The 24,909-nt window shown below is 36.7% G+C and overlaps 1 protein-coding gene across 1 annotated transcript; it reads right to left on the bottom strand.

Moving 5' to 3' along the window:
* Positions 1 to 13,546: 13,546 nt before the first annotated feature.
* Positions 13,547 to 14,953, bottom strand: LOC136223964 (syntaxin-124-like). The gene has a single exon (XM_066012145.1). The coding sequence runs from the start codon at positions 14,627 to 14,629 to the stop codon at positions 13,721 to 13,723; it is 909 nt and encodes a 302-aa protein (XP_065868217.1). The 5' UTR covers positions 14,630 to 14,953; the 3' UTR covers positions 13,547 to 13,720.
* Positions 14,954 to 24,909: the final 9,956 nt, after the last annotated feature.

Below are 24,909 nucleotides of genomic sequence, written 5' to 3'. Positions count from 1 at the left end.
CAGCGACATCGTTTTGATAAACGCGGGCCGAGTTGTCTTGAGTTGTTTGACTTGGGCTTTGACACTTGTATTGGGCTTGGGCCTTTTAATCCTTATGTCTTATAATCAATTTAACTCAACATTGAACAAACACATTAGTAGAATAAATCAAAGCATTTAAACTTAGTGTGTTTAGAATATGTTTTTCAATTATACTTAAACAATTTTGTCAAATCAAAATTATGTGGAAAGGTGTTTCAACAAACTCCCCCATTTTGATGTTGGCAAAACTATTCAGCGAGGAACTCAGTATTGAGCTCCCCCATGATAGTTGACCTATTATAACTTAGCAAGCTCCCCCGTAAGAGTTGAGCTACTGATCTAGTTTTACTCTAAACATTTAAAGGTTTAATCGAGTAAGTCTAAGGTCAGTTTTTTCAGATATAGGTCAGCTCATGTAACATATTGAATAGAATTGCCGGAGTGAGAAGGAGAAGTTTCTTCCTGATCATGATGAGGGAGGTCAGCTTGCTCTTGGACTTGATCAACATTGTGTTGGTCAAGTTCTTGCTCTTCTCCAGCAGCCAACCCAGTATTGGCTTGCTCAGCTTCGATTTCACTAGCTGTCTCCTCGGAGTCAGCATCATCATTGTTCTCATCATCGTCATCAGAATCCCCATCCAATTCTTCCTCAACTTGTGCAATGAACTGGTCGTCCAGATGCACCTCTTCTTCTTGTTCCTCAGACACGGTTCCTAAACACTGTGTGTAGTGAGAGTCACCAGGCACAACAATGTCAGTAGGGATAGCATTGAGGGGAGTCAGTGTAGAAGGCTTCTGCTTCTTCTGAGGTTGCTCATTAGTGTCCTCAGTTTTAGGCTCATCTTGCCTGCTCCGTTTTTCAGCTGACTTAGGTCTCTCCTGACCCTTAGTACCAGCTGACTTCTGCCTCTTAGCTGGAGACTCAGCATCATGTGAGGTAGTCTCAACAGCTTTTCTTTTTTGGGAAGCGGGGGCCTTAGATCTTTTCCCTTTCTGCGGAACAACTGTTTCCTCAGCTTGTCCAGCAGCAGCAGCAGCAGTGAGGATCCTGGTGATGAGTGATCCTAGCCTTAGAGTTCCGGTACTCCTTAGGAAGCCAGCAACGAGGAATACTGGCATGTTGATCGGCTTGTACGTCAGCATATGCCAGATGAAGCATTGCTCGAAGTTTGTTGCTGAGGTGGTGCAGTTAATCTTGGGATAGATAAAATAACTCAGCAGATAATGAGCCATCTTCTGGTGCTGACCCATGGAGGAACTGGATACTTCTCCTGAGTGGCCTGCAGGCTTACAGAAGTTGACCTCGTACCCAGTACCATCCTGATCTCCAAATCTCCTTAGCCTTGCTCCTTCAGTTTTTAACTTGAGCAGATTCCCTAGGTAGAGAGGGTTGATGAAGATGGTTTTCTCTTTCACCACGGTTACCAAGTAGTCCTGGTTATCATTGGCAACGCGAAGGTTGTGGTAAAACTCCTTTACAAGGTCAGGATAGGTGGGATCCCTAATCGAAAACAGCTCAGTCCATCCATTCTGCGAAATCCACTCACAGAAGGGTTGTTCGGATTGTACGAAGGCTTCAGATACCCATCTTGAGGGCTCAACCTTCCATTCTTGGACGTTTTCGAAGACCTTTGAATAGGTCCTGACTTTTTTAGGCTTTCCCTTACCAGAGGAGGTTTGGCCAGTTTTTCCTTTGCTCGGCGAGGTGACCTTGGTAGATTCCGGCACAGAGGTTTGCCTGGAAGTTTCATCGGAGCTGGGCTTAGGATGGCCGGCACCGGAAATGTTGAAGGAAACTTTAGTCATAGTTGAAGGATGCGTTTGGGAAGCTTTGAGAGTTTTTAGAGAGAAAGCTTTCTTTGCCTTAGAATTCGGTAGTCGTAAAGAGAAAACAATAGGAATTTACCCATTATTTATAGCGGTGAAGTGTGGATCTTAACGAATCCATGTGTCAGTTTTGCCTCGGGATTGTGAACCGATAATGATCCTGGCATTTATGACACATTCGGCGCGTACGTCATCCTAGGTGGCTATACGCGTGCTCTTGTATTTATTCTAACGGATCTAACACTCAGCGTTTAGAATACTAAGCGTTTCATATTCTGAGTGGTCAGTATTGCATAAAGGGATTATTTCTAAGTTTAAACTAACTTACTCAGTGTGCAAATTTACTCAGTATTTGTTGTTCAATTAATTTCAATGAGTACTTAGCAAAAACAATCATTCAGCATAGTAATTCACTCAGCATGCATATTCATTTAGTTCAGGAATTTACTGAAGAGGATTAAACATACCAATAGCTTCTCTCAGTATGCTGAACTGCTCACGAGCCAGTGGCTTCGTGAAGATATCCGCAAGCTGCTCGTCCGTTGGGACAAAGGTCAGCTTGATCTCACCCTTGAGTACATGATCTCTAATGAAGTGATGTCTGATGCTGACATGCTTCATTCTGCTGTGTTGAATTGGGTTCTTTGAAAGATCAATTGCACTTTTGTTGTCACATTTGACTTCAATTGTCTTTGTTTGAACACCATAGTCTTCAAGCTGTTGCTTAATCCATAGGACTTGAGCAACACAATGACCAGCAGCAATGTACTCAGCTTCAGTGGTAGATAAGGCTACTGACGCCTGCTTTTTGCTGAACCAGGATACAAGACAGCTTCCTAAGAAGTGACATCCTCCAGAGGTGCTTTTACGTTCCAGCTTATCCCATCCATAGTCAGCGTCAGTGTATCCGATGAGTGTGAAATCATGAGTATTGGGATACCATAAACCTGCATTCACTGAGCTTTGCAAATATCTAAGGATTCTTTTTACAGCAATGTAATGAGATTCCTTAGGGTTAGATTGATATCTAGCACAGTAGCATACTGAAAACTGAATGTCCGGTCTACTGGCTGTTAAGTAAAGTAGAGAGCCTATCATACCTCGATATAATTTGCTGTCTACTGACTTACCATTCTCGTCAGCGCAGAGGACAGTGTCAGTGCCCATAGGAGTGGATATTGGCTTGCAATTTTCCAAGTCATATTTCTTTAATATCTCCTTGGCATATTTGGCTTGACTGATGAAGATGCCATTCTTTCCTTGTTTAATTTGAAGACCGAGGAAGAAGTTGAGTTCTCCCATCATGGACATTTCAAACTCAGTCTGCATTTGTTTGCTAAACTCCTTGCACATTGATTCGTTAGTTGCACCAAATATTATATCATCAACATAAATTTGGGCCAGCAGGGTATCTTTACCCTTTCTCTTAATGAATAAGGTTGTATCAGCTTTGCCCCTGACGTAATTTCTAGTCAGTAGGAAACTGGTCAGCCTCTCATACCAAGCACGTGGTGCTTGCTTGAGGCCGTACAGAGCCTTTTTGAGTTTATAAACGTGGTTTGGGAATTTAGGGTCCTCAAAACCTGGAGGTTGATTAACATAAACCTCCTCGTTTATAACTCCATTAAGAAATGCACTTTTGACATCCATTTGGAATAATTTAAAGTTCATGTAAGATGCATATGCACATAGAATTCTAATTGCCTCTAGCCTTGCCACTGGGGCAAAGGTCTCACCGTAGTCAATACCTTCTTGCTGACTGTAGCCCTGAGCTACAAGTCTTGCTTTGTTTCTGACCACGTTCCCTTGTTCATCCATCTTGTTTCTGAAGACCCATCTTGTTCCAATGGTCTTCTGACTCTTTGGATGAGGCACTAGCTCCCATACATCGTTTCTTCTAAATTGATCGAGCTCCTCTTGCATTGCAATCATCCAGAATTCATCGTACTCAGCTTCGGCGAAATTCTTCAGTTCTTGAACGGAGACGAAGGCTACATTGCTGAGGTACTTCCTGAGTTGATTCCTTGTCATCAGGGTATTCCCAGCAGAATCAAGGATTGCACTCTCTGAGTGCCCTCTTGGAATCCTTATCTCTTTAGGTAGATTTATGTCTTGTGCTGTGTGTGTTTCAACAATCTCTGCAGAAGTAGATGGGTCAGTGAAAGTAATCTTAGGTTCACTCTTACTCTTGGTCAGCCTTTTAGTGAATGACTCAGTAGCTGGTTCTTGGTCAGCGGTTACTGAGTGTGGATCATCCTCGGTCAGCGGCTGGTATCTACCTGCAGGGTTAGTTTCATCGAACTCAACATGTACTGACTCTTCTAAAACTTGAGTTCGTTTATTAAAAACTCTGTATGCTTTGCTGTTTGTTGAGTAACCTAGAAAGATAGCCTCATCAGCTTTTGAATCAAACTTTGCTAAGCTATCTTTGGTATTTAAAATAAAACATTTACAGCCAAAGGCACGAAAGTATCCAATATTGGGCTTTCGTCCTTTCCAAAGTTCATAGGGGGTTTTCTTTAATATAGGTCTAACTAGAGCCATATTAAGAATATAGCACGCTGTGTTGACAGCCTCTCCCCAAAAATACTTTGGAAGCCTATGCTCATCCAGCATTGTCCTGGCTATTTCAACCAGAGTTCTATTCTTCCTTTCAACAACCCCATTTTGTTGAGGTGTTCTAGGAGCAGAAAAGTTGTGGTCAATGCCGCTGGCTTCACAGAATTCAACAAACTTTTGGTTTTTGAATTCTCCACCATTATCGCTACGGATGTGAGCTAATTTTAGGTCTTTATCATTTTCAATTTTTCTAACCAAATTTGAAAATGTCTCAAAGGTCTCATCCTTGCTACTCAGCAAGATGACCCACGTGTACCGAGAGAAGTCATCTACAATGACCAAGGAAAATCTTCTTCCACCCAGACTCAGCGGCTGGACTGGACCGAAGAGATCCAAGATCCAAGTGTAGTAACTCTAACGGACGCTTAGTTGAGACAATATTTTTGCTGTGAAAAGATTGTTTGGTTTGTTTTCCAGCTTGGCAAGCGTGGCATAATTGATCTTTTTCAAATTTAAGTTCAGGCAGTCCCTCAACCAATTGCTTTCTTGCTAATTTGGCCAGGAGGTCCATGCTTACATGACCAAGTCTCCTGTGCCATAGCCAGGAATTTTCTTCCTTTGATACTAAGCATACAGTTTTTGAAAACTTTTTCTCTAAGTCTAGCATAAAGACATTATCTATGCGAGGGGCAGTTAAAATTAACTTATTTGATTCACCCTCGTATATTTTACATCCAGTAGCATCAAATATAACTTTTCTCCCATTGTCACATAGCTGAGCTACGCTGAGTAAGTTATATTTGAGTCCGCTGACTAGGGAGACAGATTCAATAGTAGGATTACCTCCAATGGTTCCTGACCCTACTATCTTACCCTTCTTGTTGTCTCCAAAACTTACACTTCCTCCTCGTTTATGCTCAAACGTGATGAACTGAGTTTCATCACCAGTCATATGCCTCGAGCATGCGCTGTCAATATACCACATCTTTAACTTCTCGGCACATCTCAGGCTTACCTCATTTGATTACTCCTCGTCATCTGATGCGACGGATGGGTCAGCATGCTCAGAGAGGCACGGCTCAGCAAGTTCGTCAGTCATGAAGCATATCTTTGCTGACTCGGTGGCCTCAGCTTCTGTAGATGAAGACTCATCACTGTCGCTCCATGTAGCCACCATTGCCTTCTTGCCGCTCTTCTTGTCTTTCCTCAGTGTGGGGCAGCTTGACTTAATATGGCCAGTTTGATGGCACTCAAAGCATGTAATGGGCTTTGAGCTGTCCTTTTTGTATTTGCTGTCGCTTGAGTCAGCTTTATACTTATCAAACTTTCTGTAAGGCTTCTTAGAATATTTGTCATTCTTCCTGAATAGCCTTTTCATCTTCCTTGTGAACATAGCCATTTCCTCGTCATCAGTTGAGCTCCCGTCAGTGGAGTCAGCTTTCATGACAAGAGACTTCTGCTTCTTGTCTTCAGATTTTTCCTTCACCTCGAAGTTTTTCATAGATATCTCATGGGTCAGCAATGAGCCGACGAGTTCATCATATTTGTAGGTGGTTAAATCCTGAGCTTCCTCAACAGCGGTCTTCTTTGCTTGCCAGTCTTTAGGAAGACTCCTGAGTATCTTTTTGACTTGTTCTTCCTCAGTGAAGATTTTCCCAAGTCTCTTGAGCTCATTAATGATGTTGGTGAACCTTGCATTCATGTCTGAAATGCCCTCATCGTTGTTCATCTCGAACAGCTCGTACAGTCTCATTTGCTGATTCACCTTGGACTCCTTTACTTTATTGGTTCCCTCGTAGGTTTCTTCCAGCTTTTTCCAGATCTCTTGCGCCGACTCACAACCTGAGATTTTATTATATGCTGCAGCATCGAGCGCACAGTGAAGCATATTGATAGACGAAGCGTGATTTTGAAGCTTCTTAAGATCATCCTCTGTCCATTTGGCCTCAGCTTTTACAACTGTTTGGCCAGCCACAACTTCGACAGGTACAAATGGGCCTTGAACTATAGATAGCCAGGCACTCATATTTGTAGCCTGAATGAAATTTTTCATCCTATTCTTCCAGAAGGTATAGTTAGACCCGAAGAATAGGGGAGGCCGAGTGATGGACAGCCCCTCAGGCAGTATCTGAGTTCTTTGGTTTCCTAGGAGAAACCGAGTACTGTTTTCGCCCATGGTAGGGATCGGCTCAAGGTTGTTAGACCTTTTACAGTGAGCTTTTAAGCTCTGATACCACTTGGTGGTCCCTTATAACGTTGCAAGTATAGTTCCAAGGGGGGGTTAGGAACTATTTAAACTTTTTCTTAAGTTTGGGAAAACTTCTTTTCTTAAGAGAAAAGGTTTTAACAGCGGCGCTGAGTGATCAGTAAGATACTGGCTTAATCAACTGGTGACTAGGTCAGTTTCTTGACTTGAGTCAGGAGATAGCACTTAAAGTCTATTCCTGAGCTCAGATGTTCGATGCGCACAACTCAGCTTGACCTCTTTACTTGGTCAGTTTTTGGTTATTTAAGCAAACAATATATATAAGGAGTTTAAGGTAAGAAATACGTTACTCAGCAGATTTATCCAGGTTCGGCTTCTTCTAAGCCTACGTCCTGTCCCCGGAACACGTTCCGAGATTTTGAATCCTCTACTGAGCTCTTTAAAGGTAGAGCCTCAAACCTTTTACAATCTTAGCAACTGAGTATAACAAGAGTACCTTCCTCTATACCTCTACTCAATCCTAATCTCTCGCTGAGTACTATAACCGAGTACTCAGCCTCTCCTTTCTAATCTCTAGAAATGATAAGTGTTTGTCCTAAACAATGATTGCTAAGACACCTTAGATGATTGAATAATCACTCTAGACTTTTACACAAATATATGAAATGTAGTGTAAGATTTGCTTTGCTTCTTGCTTGCAGAACTTGTGTAGAAATTTGGTTAGCGTAATAGCTTGATAAAGTTCTGTATTGAATGAAGCTTCTGATGGCACTATTTATAGAGACGTCTTGAGGCATCGGTCATTTCGAATTTCAAAATAACCGTTGGAGGGAAACGGCTTCCTGTCATTGTCATCCTGACTTGCTCAGAGCTCTCGACTAATCAGATTTGTGTATCTTCTGTCCTCGGTCAGCTTTTGGTCAGCTCAGCAGAATGTCTCTCCTTTTATGGCAAAGTCAACTAGATAGCATACTGTGTCGTCTGAACTTTACCCAAAGTAAAAATACTTTGTCTGGAAGTTTTCCTTAGCCAGCTGTTGTCTTGTACGCTTTGTCGAATCAACTCAGCAGCTTCATTCCGAAGTTGTTCCCTGAAGGTCTTCTAGATCCTTCTCATGCTGAGTTGCGTTTTGCACACAGCGACATCGTTTTGATAAACGCCGGCCGAGTTGTCTTGAGTTGTTTGACTTGGGCTTTGACACTTGTATTGGGCTTGGGCCTTTTAATCCTTATGTCTTATAATCAATTTAACTCAACATTGAACAAACACATTAGTAGAATAAATCAAAGCATTTAAACTTAGTGTGTTTAGAATATGTTTTTCACTTATACTTAAACAATTTTGTCAAATCAAAATTATGTGGAAAGGTGTTTCAACAAAGACCAGGTATCGAATCCACGGGATTTATAACTACAAGTATTAAACTACTCGGTTTTTACACGTTATCTAAGCGGTGAATACTTTAGACTTGAGTTTGGTGACAACTATAATCTACTCATAAACTATGGTGAAACAGACTTATGTAATTCAAACTCTAATGAAGTGTTACAGGTAGTGATAAGTTATAACATATGGCAAACAATTCAAAATATATATGATTAATAATTTACTCTTGCAAAGACGACTATCTATAGACCAAACAACTCCATGAGGTTCTTAGGTCGTGATTTCCACTTAAGGCGACTTTAATTCTTAGGATCAGAAACTAGGCCCCGTAAGTTCCATGGCTCATCAATTCCTACGGTTTCCGGATTGTCAACTCTAGTAAGGCGACACCTATATGAATCCTAGTAGATTTTGGAGCTCGTAAGCGACCTACACAATAATCAATTATAAAGCAATAAATAATAACACGTATAGTGAAACTGAAATTGTAAATCATATATTATAAATGTTGAACGCGTAAATACGGAATACAACCAAGCCTGGTACATAGAAAGAGTACAAGCTAATTAACAAGTAGAAATGGAAGAAGAATCGGCCCTTAGAACTAGCTAACCGGACTCAAAGTCGTCGCTTAGGACTTGGAGGTGGAACTCTCGAGCTTGGTGGATGCGGATGGAACGGAATTTCCACGGCGTGACAGAAGGAATGCACAAGATCTCAAGGTGATAGAGTTTTTATTACATAAATTCTGAATACCAAAAATGAGTGTTAAACACTTATTTATACATATCAAGCTCGGGGGTAAAATCGTAAATATGCAAGTTTTGGAATAATTCACACAATCTTTGTTGATTTCACATGGCACACTCCGCGTGTTTGAGGCCATGCTCCACGTGTTTTGCCTTTTCTCACTTCGTTGCAGATTTCACATACACGTAGACTAGACCCAAAGGTCGTTGACTCAGCCATGCTCCGAGTAGACCAAGGCAAGCTCCGTGTGGTTGTGGTACTGGAACTCATCTTTGAACTATCACTCCTTCACGCTCCGCGTCTTTCAGGGCAAGCTCCACGTGTTTGAGGTACTGGAGCTTTGTCAACTGTTTCATATAATGCACGCTCCGCGTACTTTGGGTCACGCTCCGCATAGACTCTATTAACTTGGGATAAGGATCAGGTTGACTGTCGTGAATTAGTGGGAATAGCGCAATGACATGGCACGCTCCACGTAAGGCATTTTTCGCTCCGCATGGTACAAGGCTGAAATTTGGCCATTTCTTCCTTTGTTCTTTGCATCTCGTGTGTTTATCCCGAACATGCAAAATACGACTACAAACACCGAGATTACTTGATGCTTTATTTTTTTCTGAAATTAATCAAAGAAAAGGAAAAATTATTAAAAACACAATTATTATTACTATTTTATTATTTACTCGAAACACACTTATTTTTGTAATTAAACTTAATTATTAGCTCAAAATAAACCGTAAATCACGTTGAAAAGATAGGGACAAAACGTCCCTATCAACTACTCCTAAATTTCACTCAACTAACTATTTTCCTTAATTTCGGTTTATAGTTGCTAAATAGATGGATAGTTAACTTAGTTACAACTAGAGTAGGAATAGCAACTAACTTAATTAAAAACTACACATGTTTTAAATATGTGATTTAACTTCCAAAAATTATTTCTCCATTCATACAGATTCGAATTGGGCCCACGAATATACCCCAAATTCCTCAAGATGTCTAGTTTCTGAAACTTTCAACCTCGTGAAAAATGTCGTCTGTTTGATGTCCCGAATGATCAGTTGAAGTGATATTGATACTGATGAAAAAATAAAAATAACTAAAAGGATCATTTTCTTTCTTTGTTTTTCTTTTGTATACTTCTTTGCTCTTTATTTTTTCATAATCATTTTTTTAATTTTATTTTATTTTTCAAATTCCCTTATTTTCCTCCCGAGAAAAGCATAGTGTCAACTTTGAGTAAGTCTGATTGCACGACGTAGATGCTTGATTACCAATACAATGCAATCCGTGTATATGGAGAGACCTTTGTTAGTCCAACAATGTTTCATCCAAAAACTCCATTTATGTTTTGCTTCAAGCTTCCGTCTGCTGGCGATTTTCCAATATACTCACTACACATGGTATGGTTCTTATGCTATATGCATTACATGCCATTCGAATTCACTCTAGAGGAATGGTTGAATAGTTTGAATTAAGGAAATATTCCTACACATATTCAAACATTTCTGAAATGGTTTATGCCTATTGATGAATGGAAATCTTTGTTCGTCAGATTATTGCGTGATAATTAGAGGGGAATTATCCCCAGAAAAAATTTCAACTCCATCATCTTTTTAAGATGGACGAAGTCTGAAATGTCTCATGAGGTTCATCGCACTTATCCTTACTCGATTGTGCAAAATTGGGATCACTATAAATTAGAATTTGGATTACTACAGAGTATCAGTGCTTCAAAGAACGATTACCTTCTAGGACGAGCTTGGCCAAGAAATAAAGGAGACGCTCCATGGAAAATTTCCCCGTGGAATATGCAACGAATATTACAGAGGAGAAAGAGATATACCTTAAAATACAGTTAGGTGTAGCCGCGACATCTTTAAGAAACATTGACGAGTACGAAGAAGATATTGACTAATGTAATCTTTTCAATTTATGCTGTGGTAATGTAATTTTTAATTTTTAATAATAATAATTTGGAAGTAATGACATTGCAATAAATAAATACATATCAAAAATCTAATTGTTACAAAATTTAGATAAAAATTACATAATACAAAATACAAAATTTAGATAAAAATTACAAAATACATAATTTAGATAAAAAAAAAACTAAGGCCATACTTTGGAAGTAATGATGTTGCAACAATTTTTTTTTTTTTGATCTTAATGGAGGGGACGAAACCCCGGAGCACAACAAAAAACAAGCTAAGTGATACTAGTTATCCTAGGAAGACAAGTACCACAAATATAAAAAAATAAGATATCCAGGATGCCTGCAGGGGGCACCTCACACTCGTGAAGACCCAGGGGTAAACTTCCTGCGTAATTCGCCATCCAGTCCGCGGCATGGTTACCTTCACGGAGAACATGAATCAACCTAACCTCTTCCCAATCATGTCTTAACAATCTTTGACACTCATCAATCAGCCAAAAGAACCTATGCCTATGATCCTTACCATTCTTCACCAAATCCACAACCACAAGCGAGTCCATTTCGAATACAACTCTACGAAAATGTCTATCCCAAGCATACTTCAACCCGAAGTACAGACCCCATAGCTCCGCAAGCATAGCACTGCAAATACCTAAGTTAACAGTGAACCCTAGTATATTCGCAAACCATAAGGTGATTTTTCAAAGTGATTCCGTCCATGGTGGATGTATCCGCTCGAAAAGTTTCAAAATCTTTAAGGCGAACTTGTTCGGATGCCCTTTTTTCTCGTATCTCCAATAAACAGTTGTATTCGACAAACGATGCCTGTCTCTCTACTCGACTTGCAGCTGCTTGTATCAGATCAGTTCCACTAAATGCATTCTTTTTACCTCTTGCGGCCTTTTTAGCCGCTTTTTGTCCTATTGGACGTTCTTCAGTGACATATATACCTTCACTTTCACATTGAGGTGAGCTAGATGAAGTGTATGCTCCCGATGCATTCTTCTTTGTTCTCTTTAAAGAACCAACATCATCGTCTTTTTTTGCAAAATCAATCCACTTCTGTTGGGTTTTTAGGATTTCCCAACAGTGAAGGTAACGAAATTTTGAATTCTGCTTACTTCTCTTAGTGTATAATTCACATGCCATGCGAATTATTTGTTTTTCATCATGGCCGCTGTGGTATGATGAAGTAAGCAAAATGTACCCTCCATTAAATGCTGAAACTTCCCTACTCATTCTGAACCATTGGCTGGAAGCCTGCTCCTCAGTCACCTCAGGTTCGTCCGCATTTCTGTGAGTATTGTAGTAATTTGTTATCCTTTTCCAATAATCTTTCTTTTTTTGATAATTGCCTATAACTTCATCTAAAGTTATTATCAACCAACTTTGGCATAAAAGTTTTTCTCGGGTCTCCGTCCACTTCATATTCGTTGCTTTCCCTTTGTCTGTCCTCACCATATCTGATTGATCGTCACCAGTAACATCAGTTGGAAGCTCTTCTGAATCGGCAATAGATCCGGTATTAGGTGAATCTTGTTGCATTGTGGCTACTCCAAAATGATCTCTGTTCGAATTTTCGTGATTGATATAAGGTTGTGGAAGATACGAGAGATGGTTGTAGTTACCTGACTGGTAGTGATATTCCGGATTGTAGTACATTGGTGGGTTCAGAGAATGTGATATATTTGACTCATGTTGATAACTGCGTGCAATGGATCGGATTGGAGATATTTGAGAATTTGAGCTCGAATTTTGGAATTTTGGAGGTTCTGTGTTTTGTGAATCGGGAATGAAAGAATAATACTGATTGAATCCATCACGATTATGCTCCATTTGAAAAAAATTTGTTATATGAAAATAATTAAAGATTGTGAATTGTTGTTGTCCATTTTAAACCAAACTACCACTATATATATAGGACAAAATATTACCGATGTATATAATGTATCCGTTGGACTTTTTTTTCAAAACTTAAAACTGAATTTATAAAAATAAATAAAGGTAGCAGAACAAATAGGTAGAGGAACAAATATTAAAACAATTTATAAAAACAAATATTACAATGTTGTATACAATTTATGAAAAAAAAATATTAAGATAAATAAAGGTAGTGGAACAATAGGGGGATTCGTTTTTTTAGAGTGGGCCACAGCAAAAGCAAGCTTTTGCTTTTCCAAACATACGCGTGCGTGCTTCTCCACCGCTCTTTCTTTGCTGTGTCGATACGCGTGCTTCTCCACTCTCTTTCTTTGTTGTATTCTTCATTTCTTCCTCAAATTGAAATATCAGTGTTCAAATTTAGATACAAACCAAATCTGAATACTATGAATTTTATATAGAATAGTGGTTAGACACCTTAAAATATTTAAGATCAGTCCGTAAAGAGCACCACTAGAGGTGCTCTAAGGGTAAAAAGTTAAAGGGGTCCAACTTATAAAGGGTGAGTACTCTTTAATTTTATTAAATTCAAAGTCTAACGTTTTTTTTTATCTTTTTTTAGTTATTAGTTTTTTACAATATTTATAAATTAAAATTTAATTTAAAAATTAAACCTTTTAATCTCAAAAAGTAAAAAAAAAATGATTTTGGAAAAGAAAATTGAATTCAAAAGAATTAAAGAAAAAAATCATTTAAAAATAATTAATAATAAATAATAATATATATAGCTATTTACAAAAAAAAAAACAAACAAATAAAAGATTTAAAAGTTGAATTCAATGAAATTTGAAATCATAACCTTTGACACCAAAATATGCCCTTTAGATCATTAATCCAATTTTTTTTTTTTTAATCTATAATATATCTAGAACTAGATCAAAACAAGGCATAATATTGGAGGGTTCTAAGATTGGCAACATCCCTCTAGGGGTGGCAATAGAAAATTTAAAGCAATGAGCTTGGTAGCTCTCCAAAAAATAATTGGTTAATATATAATCTAAGAAATATGTATATATATATTGGAAAAATCAGATAAATTTAGAGACAAAATGAAAAAATGAAAGAAAAGAAGAATGAAGCAAGATAAGATAGGTAGATCATATCTTTAAGAGAGTCAAAATTGTAGGTAAGAGTGGGAGAAGTAGCAATAAAAGAATAAGAATAAAACCATAAATGGCAATGCATGTCCATTTCCTTGAGCTTTTCTGGTATTCCCTTGCTTCCTGTAGGTGTTCTGTCCCTCTCCTCACAAACGAACTCGCATGCGCCACATGACTCTCTATATCATTCAGTTGTTGTCCTTGACTCTCCACTAGCGCTGCCATATCCAAAAACACTTGATGCAGCTCTATCAAATTCTTCTCTATCTCCTTCACTGCATCATGCCTTTCTTGTATTTCCGATATTGTGTCCATTATCTGTCCCCTCCCTGTATCCTGTATTGCTTTCTGTAGAAAATTCTCACTTTCTCCACTTTCAATTAAATTCTCAATTGTGTCTTCGCTTGCCTTTTCTCCTGTTATTGTAAAGTACCTTCGTTCTACGGTTTCTTTATATTCAGATGTCATTTTCGCTCTTAGACTTTGAAACTCATCCATACGATCTTTCAGTTTCTTCCCTAAACCGCTAACCACAGAGGTCCTAGTTCTGTCTGCTGACGAACCTGGACCACAACCTGGCACGTTTCGTGCAGCTGCATTTGATCGTTCGAGAGCTTCCAACTTTCCTTTGATGATCTTGGCTCGTTTCAGGACTTGTGATACATCTGTATCCATTCGGGACCGGAGATTTTTAACGGTCTTAGCATTATGCACAGTCTTGCTCTCTTCATTTGCTTCTTGTAAGCTCTTGTACAGCTTTTCAACTGTTCCTATATCCTCCTTCACGCTTTCAACATCTTCGAAGAATTTATCGAGACTCATAGGCACATTTCCGGCCTCCACATCATGTTCTTCTGGCTTGGCATCAGAGTATTGTTTGAACGAATTTGAGAATAAATCATTCATCTTGACAAGGACCAAAGTTCATGTACCTAATTTCTTCTTCTAATTCTTATTCTTATTCTTATGCAAATCAAAGAAATAAATAAAATGAATAGAATTAATCAAACCTGTATTGTATAATCAGTTTCTCCTCCTCATTGAGTTATTTTTTCTAATGAGGAGGAAGAAAGGAGATGAGAATAGCAAAAGTGTTGACAATTAAGAAGATGCAAGTTAAAGCTAAGAAGATGAATGTAGGGGAAAGGATGCTTATTTTGGTGCAGGGAATTGCGGGATGAGAGGATTAACACCATTTCAATTATTGGCTTACCCTTTTTCATTCCCAACCCAATTGACCAAGTCTTCATTTCTTCTCCTCTCAATCACAAAACCTATATATATATATATATATATATATAATTAGATATTAGGATAACTACATAGATAAACCTTATGGTTTTACATATTTATAAATATATTCTCGCAGTTTAAAAGTTTACAAATACGAGTTTTAGGTTTTCTACATTTGCGATGATAGACTTTTTTGTTAAAATGTTAGGTAACAGTAGAAATTTGAATCATTTTATTACTTTTATTTCTAATTTAATAAAGTTTTATTATATGTTAAGAGGATACAAAGATACTGAATACTGCTTGAATTTGTTTTGATCAAGTTAATAGATTTGGATGGTTTTAATGAAAAAGAATGTCTTTACAAATAAGGAACTCTCATACTAGTATTTATAAATTAATAAACCAAAGTAAATATGATTTGTTTTTATATTTTACCCTAGATATTACTAACCTAATATTCTGTTGCGCTTCATAGCAATCATTTTGTTAAAGCTTTTAGAAATGCCACCCTTTGTATCCGTTCTAATCTTTTTTCACAGACCACAATAGGAAGAGTTTAGTTCCATTAACCTTGTTACTTTCCTTCTTTCCCAGAAGGTTGAATGCGATGAATTTGTGAATTAGATTGAAAAATAGGTCAAGCAAATAACTGAAACTCGCATTATTTGCATTAAAGTCATCACGATTCATGAGCTCAAGCCACACCTTTTTGCAATCCATACCTTCTGACCAAGTTACCGTAGCACTATCACCATTTCCACATCCATCATAGCTTCTATCCAAGTAGCCTTCATTTTGTTGAAAAATCGCCCCTTCATATGGAAAGAGTAAGTTTCACCATTTTTCGTTTTTTCCTTTTTCTAGGTGCATAAGAATTCTATACATCAATTCTTTGTGACCAATAAACCATCTTTGAAATTTTAGGATGGCTCGAACAACCTTGTCTAACCCTAAAGTTCCTAGATAGGTGAAATAAAAAACATATATAGGGTTAGATTGTAAAATAGCTAAAAACTCAAACATTTTCCATTCCATTTCATCAATTAAATCAAAAGAAGTATGAAAACGAGTTTTTAAGGTCGGGATGAATGTTACCTCATGGTCGTTAGCACTTCCATCTACTAAAGTATACATACCCTTGCCTTTTGTGGAACTTGCCTTTCTACCCATTTGAAGGTTCGCTAATGGATGGAGAGAGAGCTTGAGGTTGAAGATGAAGTTAGGTTTTGCCAAAAATCAACCTTAAGAGCACAAATTGCAAAATAAACTATGAATTTATGCAATAAAGGTTAGATTAACAAAGATTTATACCTTGAACCTTATATTTAAAGAGTTTTTGGGAATACTTGACTTTTTGTATTGTATTTATTATTGAATTGAATATTATATTTTTTTAAAAACTTAAGTATTTGATTTTTTTTTTGTTAATTCTGTGGGTGATTTTATTAAAGTTGTGATTGATTTTGTTAAATTGGTGTAATATTGGTTTATGTATTCTTTTATTTATTTATGATTTTTTTATGCACAAAGAAGGCCTAAAATTTGATGAGTGTCGAATTCACTAAAAATAAATACCTACTCTTGGAACTAGAAAACTGTAGTAAATGTGGAATAGGGTCGAATCCACGGAGACAGGTTGAATTAAAAATTTATGGAATGAACAATTAAAAGTAAATGAGGAGGGTTTAGTTTGTAGATTTTAGTGAATAAAATTAACTAGAAGTACCTAAGCAGGAAGGGTAATTAAACATCAAGTATTGATGTGGATAAATTAATATGAGGTGATTCCATCTAGAGGTTAAATTCAAGTCTTGAAATTAACTAATTGATCATCGATCATAGAAAAATATATGTTTCAACCATTCAAATAAATTAGCTAGTTATTAAAAAGTATTAACAACCAGTCTCTTCTTACCGTTTAGATAATCAGGAAAAGCTCACTAATTACCTCTAATCAATCAAACAATTCTAAAGAAGCTTTAGAATTTAATTTAATTACAATCACACAAGCGAGATTACTTAGAGTATATCAATCATCAATTCATAACATAAATTAAAAGTTTGTCCACAATTAAGTATGTTATTTGCTACTTGTATCAGATGATTTAAATGATTATGTATTTAAACACCTAATCAGCAAACAATTATAAGTAAATAATCAAATCAATGATTCAATTAAATTATGCAATACGAATAAGAACAGAATAGAAATCAATTACTTGAAATAAATGAACAAGTTGAAATACAGAATGATCTCACAATTGATTATTAAAGATGTAAAAACCTCTAGCTTTATATTAGTTCACCATAGAAGAAGAATACACAAGAAAGATGAAGAAGTTTGAAGAAGAATTGATGTCCCTAGAAGAAGAAAAAAAGACGATGTTTCGATGTCCTTGCTTGTCTCTTAAAAACATAAAAATCCACTCTTCCCGCCTTGTCACTTTCCATGTTTTAGAAAACTAAATAACTGCCTATAAAAATCTAATAATACAATCCTATATAGAATTAAACTCTTAGGATTCTGTATTTTGAAATCTTAATAGAATTAAAGCATATAATAATGTCTTAACATAATTAAATTTAATAATGAAAATAACTAGTAAAAATCATAAAATAGAAGTCTTCCAATCATAATTTAACTCTTAAATTCGGACCGGTCCTTACCCATAGGCATGGGTTAGGACAAATAAGCTTTTTAGTGAATAATTTCCTTCTTTAGCATGGCCTAAGTCATGGGCATGGGTTAGGACCTGACAGATTTCTCCAATTTCACTTTAATCCATAAGATTAGCATTTTAATCTTCAATTTGAATTGAATCTCCAAAAACACCTATAAAACACAAACAAGGTAAATAAGCACTAATAAAGTAAAGCTAACACTAAAGTAAAGAGAATTAAGATATAAAGATGTACATAAATATGGACACATCAACAGGCCCAGACAAGAAAAACAAAAAAGGAAGACAAAGCTAAGAGGCTCGAGTGTGGTTGTAGCCAACTCGATCATGGTGCAAAATATCAAGAAGGCCTGCAGGAGGCGCACCACACTCGTGATGTCCTAATGGGAGAGTCCCTACGAATTTCGCCATCCAGTCAGCTGTACGATTACTATCATGAAAAATATGTGTGAAGACTACTTCCCAATTTCGATCCTTTACAACACGACACTAGTTAATCAACCACACAAAAGGATGGGAGATGGAGGAATCCTACTGTATGAACCCAATAACATTGAGGCAGTTGAGTTCAAAGATAACATTCTGATAAACTTTCACCCAAGCTAGTTCAAGACCATAGTAGAGCCCCCATAGCTCGGCTAGAAGACCATTACAAATCCTGACATTAAGACCAAAGCCACTAATCTAATTACCATACGCATCCCTCAGAACGCCACCTGCCAATGTAGTCCCAGGATTCCCTTTTGAAGCCCCATTAGAGTTGAGCTTAACCCATCCGAAATCAGAAGCTTACCAAAAGACAGAAAGCCTCTGATTGCAAGGAGGGGCCCCCGGTCATAGTGTACTATTGTAGCTTATGGACTTCAGCCACACGGAGCAAAAGGAGGCCGAGCTTATCCCGAGTTTCTTCCATACCCTCAATGACCCTGGTGCACCGCCACTTCCAAATCCACCAAATACATATAGCAAAAACAATGGCCAGGCGAAGCAACAAAACCGAAGATGAGAGCTGATATTCCCTTGCAGACATTGTGATAATGAGGTCGAGAAAAAGATGGGTTGCCATTGGGCCGGGACGCAACGAAGCCAAATATGCTTCATCATGGAACAGTCCTGTAACACATGTTGGGGTTTAGTGTCCTATAGACAATTGTTCTAGGATACAAACTTAATGTAAATGAATTGTTCTTTATATCATTTGTTTAATAAGATATATGTTTTATAACTATATAAAGGCAATCCCTTTTAAGCACTAAATAAAGTCTAATAAAAGGAAATCTGTAAGTTTATTTAAAGTGATTATAAAGTGTTCATACAAGCATGAAGTGAGACAAAACTTTATAGTAAACTGATAAACTTAAAACCACCCCAAGTCAAGTGATATGTTTGGGATTGACATATCACTGTTGAGACTTGTATATAACAATGTCTTCTGTCCGACAGAAAGCTGATCTCACAAGCTTCATATATACAGATATCTGGACAGTTACATAGATCCGATGAAACGTTGTTCATTAGGATTGGGGATCCGATTTGAGATAACAGGATGGGTAGATTCATCCTTGTCACCTGTTCATCTCATTGGTATTAATAGGTATAACTAATCCTCAGACTCAAAGGAATATTAATTGGTATTTTGGATTACAGAATGTGATGCTTTGACTCTGGTGTAACACGATCCTTAACAGAGATGACTCTGAGGTGTGAACAGTAGACGTTAGGTATCACAGGAAGTGATTGCGAAGTCGTTATATATTGGATTGAGCATTTATCACTCCCGATAAATGGGAGATACATCCATGGATCGCTTGTGGAAGACTCGACTCTAAATCCTTGCAAGGTGATAGCTTAAGAGTAAGAAATACAGATTTCACTTAACCTATCTTTTTGAGTTGACTCGGCCTGTACAAGTAAAACGAACGTCTCGCTATATGTGACTTCACATCACCCATAGTCATAAGATTCAGTTCAAGGATGTAGTTGATAAAGGATCGAATTATACTGTAACTAATACGGAAAGGTTAACGACAGAATCAACCTGTCTTCTTGTAGCTCTGGGGGAATGATTACAGACTTGCTAATCACATACTCTGTACATCATTCCGTTATGCAAAGATTAAATATAATTCTCTGAAAATTAATTTAATAACGTTGCATACGGCTAGAAGCAATAAGAACCTAATAGATCACATATAAGACTTGGAACCTAAAAGAGAGATAGATGTTAATTAATTGATAGAAGCCCAATTGAGCCCAATAAGGCCCATGGACATAAGGGGGTCGAAATTCATGTAGTAATATACATGAATAATTAATTTGATTTTGTTAATCCTAATTAGATTAGGAATGTGAATTAAATTAATTAAGAGATAATTAAGTTAGAAGTTTTAATTAGATTAATATACTCCTATTATTATCCAATAAGGTTATTATTATTATCCTTAATATATTAGATATATAGTGAGATAATAATTAGGAATTCTATTCCGAATGGAATTCCTATTCAGTAACCTAATTCTATCTAACCAGGGATTAGATACAAGAGATTATAAATACCCCTTCCCTTAAGATTTTTGAAATCTAAGAAAGCCATACCCTACTGTGATTTTCGAAAATCACCTAGTCCAAGAGAGAGAAAATTCGACACCCCTAGTTCGAGGACGAGATTTCTCTACGGCTTCGTTTGATCAATTGTTTTTCATCTATTTCTTTTATCCTTGATCTTGTGTTGATTAATTAGAGGCAATCTACTTTGGTTGCTATTCAACGGTTGATTCCAAATTAATCTTCCCGTGTTTTATTTCGTGTTTGGGAACTCGAAGAAGAAAAACAAACAAAAGGGAGAAATTCGTTTTACTACTCCTACATCAGGTCAGTTCACGATTTCGCGGATTTCCGGAGATTGAACCGTCGGATCGTCGCGATTTTTGGACAGGAGCTTCTAGACATATTCTTCCACGTTTCCACCGAAGGGATTGTCGTTCGGAGGTCTGGAAGGTCTGTTTCGGATAGGTGCAGATTGGTAGATAGTTTCTATCTCTTTTGAAGTTGTGGGCACTTCGTTTGCAATGGTAGATAGAACTTCTAAAAGGTATTTCTTCTTATCCTTCTTTATATGAAATAACGGTTAACGGATCTTGTGGTTAAATGGAAATAGGTTAAAATTTTATATTTCCACTGCTATACGTTAGCCTAATTTCCAACAGTGGTATCAGAGTCATCGTTAAATCCGTTATTTCATATATGAAAATTTAGAAGTTTTCAATAGGATTGAATAAATATTTATAGTTAGGATTAATTAACAAGTTGTTTTGATTAATTAATTCTAAAGATAAATAAGTTTTAATTAATTGTTAATTAAAATAGATTGTGCGTATGTTCCTAATTATTTTGGTTGATAATCATCATAACAAAATCTATTAGTTTTATAGTTAGATTGATAAAATCAGTTTTATTAATTCTAAAGATAGAACGGAAATCTATAGTAGTTTTTTCTATTTTCTGAAAATCGTTTTAAAACCGTTTTAGAACTGATATATATATATTTAAAATCGTTTTTATATTTAAATATATATGTTTCAGAAATTGATAGTTTTCTGTTTTGATTATCGAATGAAAATTTGTTTAAAAGTTTGTTTTACCAATTTGTAAATCAAAATGTTAAATGAATTAAAATCAAAATAATTGGGACGTGCATAATTAAAGTTTTGTATAGTTATATTAATCTAAAGATTAATATAAAAGATACGAAACTATTAGAAGTAAAATTGGATGAAAGTTAATTTGATAAGTTAATGTGATTAACATAAATATTACATAAGATAGTTATGTAATCAACTAATTAAATTTATTTAATTGAGTCTATGCATGTTTGGAGTTATGGACATATTTGGACCCTCTTTAGTCTTTTGGTATTTTTGAAATAGGGTCTGCGAGTCCTGCCTTTCTACTATCTATTGTAATTTCTCCTCTCATCTGATTCCCTTCAATTCAATTGAAGTTTTCTTTAGTAGTATAGAAATTAATATGTAATTTCAAGGCGCCATGGAGGAGAAGGATGACCTAAAGAGAAATATGTAATAGTTAGTATTTCCTTAGGTTTGCCCTTTTATTCCGTCTCTGGCTCGACGGAATAATTTAGATGATATGTCCATAACGCCAATGTATGTGAATGTATGTGTCTGATGTATGCTAAAGCAAATCAAGAATAAGTTAGATTATGAGACCTAAAACAAAATCTCTCATTAAAAAGTTAAGTAAATAAACAGGTTATTAAAATCGGTTGCCCCTCCCTAATATTATAATTCAGCCGGAAGTGCTGAGGGCCTTTGGGTTGTTGAGTAAACTCAAGCTCGGGGTCCTTTCGGTAACACCTGAATTATCGAAAATCATTTTTCATGAATATGGGGTAATACTTAAATTAGATTATGATAATTGGATGAGTAAATTCATGTTGTCATAAACTAATGGGCAAGACTGTTGGGATTAATATGAATAGCATATTAGTTACTAATGTGGTTAGTAACCCAATAACCTAGGAATCACATTAAAGATGTGATTGATTACATGAATCTACCTAATGAATGAGACTAGCTTGTTGAGTAAACTCAAGGCGAAATCTCAGGAGTTAGGATCCTAGCTCACTAAAGGATTTGTGAAATTCTTCGAATTAATATGGAGGGCTATTAATTTGGCAAAATAGTGGGAGCAATCTAAAATAAACAAAATGCCTATAATTTTAGATTGATATACTTTAAAGCAAATGAATAACATACGTTTACTCTTTCTCACATCTCAAGTTTTAATTAAACCCACTCTTATAATCATGACTAAAACCAATCTGCAAAACATTCTTACCGATAACAAATTAAATGGTTCAAACTTCACCGACTGGTTTTGTAACCTTAAAATTGTTTTGAAGTTCGATAAAATAGGGTATGTACTTGATACATCGATACCCCCTCTCCCTGCTGATGATGCTCCCATTGAGGAAATTGATGATTACCAGAAGCACAAGGCTGATGATGATCATGCCGGATGCATCATACTTGCATCGATGACACCGGAATTACAAAGGCAACATGAGGAAATGGATGCCTATTCCATCATCATGCACCTAAAGGAATTGTTTGGGAAACAAACCAGGTGCGAACGCTATGAGATATCCAAGTTGTTGTATCGTAGTAGGATGCAAGAGGGCACATCTGTCATGACACATTGTGTCAAGATGATTGGCTACATTACCAAACTTTCTAGTATTGGATTTGCGATGGATAACGAATTAAGCATAGACTTAATTCTTCAATCCCTCCCAGAGAGTTATTCACAGTTCATTATGAACTATCAGATGAATGACTTGCAAACCTCTCTTGAAGAGCTTGCAAATATGCTCAAGTCAATTGAGCCCAATATGAAGAAAGGCAAAGCCATACCGGCTCTTGTCATTGAGGGATCAAAGAAAAGGAAAGGGAATTATCCCAATCCTAATTATCCCAAGAAAGGTAAGAAAGTCGTGCCCTACAAAGCTAAGGGAAAGGAATGAAAAAGCCCAAAGGAGAGTGCCACTTCTGTGGTAAAGACGGGCATTGGAAAAGAAACTGTTGGTGTACCTTAGACCCGGCAAAGCGACACACGACCCGATGACACGACATGAACATGACATGCTTTTTTAGTGTTAGTGTTTAGGGTTTTATGACACGACACGAAAGTTGACACGACACGAAATGACACGTTAATTTTCGTGTCATTTCCGTGTCAACCCGAAAACACGAAACTGACACGGATATTGAAAATTATTGTTATATTCTCTTGTGTGTTTATGTCACTTTATTAATAAAGATAATAAAATTATAATTATTAATTGCAAATATTGATTTGAATTTCCTAAATTGTTATAAACACATTACATAACCCTCTAACATGATATTATCGAACTTTTCGATAATTATTGTTAACATAATAATCTAAAAATGATATAAAACGTTTAAAAACAGTACCATATCTTTTTATATTTTTAAGAGTTATTATTAATATATATGCATAACAAAATTACATGTAACCCAAAAACACGACACGAAATCGACACTAACCCGAACGGGTTAACACGACTTTGACACGAAAGTTTTTGGGTTGGGTTTGGGTTTACTCTTTTGTGACACGAACCCGAAATGACACGACTCGAACACGATAATTGCCAGGTCTAGTGTACCTAGCCTTCCTCAAAAGGGGAAGAAGCTGGGACTTCAACATCTGGTATGTTTTATATTGAAATTTCACAGTCTGAAACTTTTGGTACTTGATACCGGATGCAGCCTGAGGATATTCCAGGAATATCTAGAAATATTATTTCTATTAGCCGCCTTATTGACGATGGCTTTTCATATTTCAATAAAAGACAAGAGTTGCAATTTTTATAAAGATTCGATCTTTTATTTTTCAAGAATATCACAAAATGGGATTTATGTGTTAGATGACAAAATTCATGTTTTTGCAATTGATACCAAAAGACATAAGCTAGATAATTCAACTTATTTGTGGCATTGTCGTTTAGGCCATATAAACAAGAGACGCGTGCTAAAGCTACATTCAGATGGGCTTATAGATCCAATCGATCCCGAATCATTGGAAACATGCGAATCATGTTTAAAAGGTAAAATGACAAAGACACCCTTTAGCAATAAAGGTGAGCGTGTATCAGACACTCTAGGACTCATTCATTCAGATGTATGCGGTCCTATGTCAGTCCAAGCAAGAGGAGGATTCAGATTCTTCGTAAGCTTCATAGATGACCATACCCGATATGGTTACATCTACTTGATGAAGTACAAATCAGAAGCTTTTGAGAAATTCAAATGCTTCAAGAATGAAGTAGAAAATCAATTAGGAAAGAAAATAAAGACGCTTCGATCTGATCGAGGTGGCGAATATCTTTCAGATGATTTTCTGAATTATCTAACTGAATGTGGGATATGCTCACAATGGACACCTCCCTATACACCACAACACAATGGTGTGTCCGAGAGGAGAAACCGTACCCTATTAGATATGGTACGATCCATGATGAGCATGGCCTTACTTCCAAAGATGTTCTGGGGCTATGCCTTAGAAACTGCCCTCTTCACCCTAAATCGAGTACCAACTAAATCCGCTAGTTCCACACCATATGAATTGTTCGTTGGTAGGAAACCCGTGTTTTCATTTATGAGAGTATGTGGTTGTTCAGCCTTTGTCAAACGCATTGCATCCGACAAACTAGATTCGAAATCTGAT

This window comes from Euphorbia lathyris, chromosome 3 (assembly GCF_963576675.1).
Source record: "Euphorbia lathyris chromosome 3, ddEupLath1.1, whole genome shotgun sequence".
Classification (NCBI taxonomy): domain Eukaryota; kingdom Viridiplantae; phylum Streptophyta; class Magnoliopsida; order Malpighiales; family Euphorbiaceae; genus Euphorbia; species Euphorbia lathyris.
Note: the sequence above shows the minus strand (reverse complement) of the source record. Positions and strands in the feature narration are given on the sequence as shown.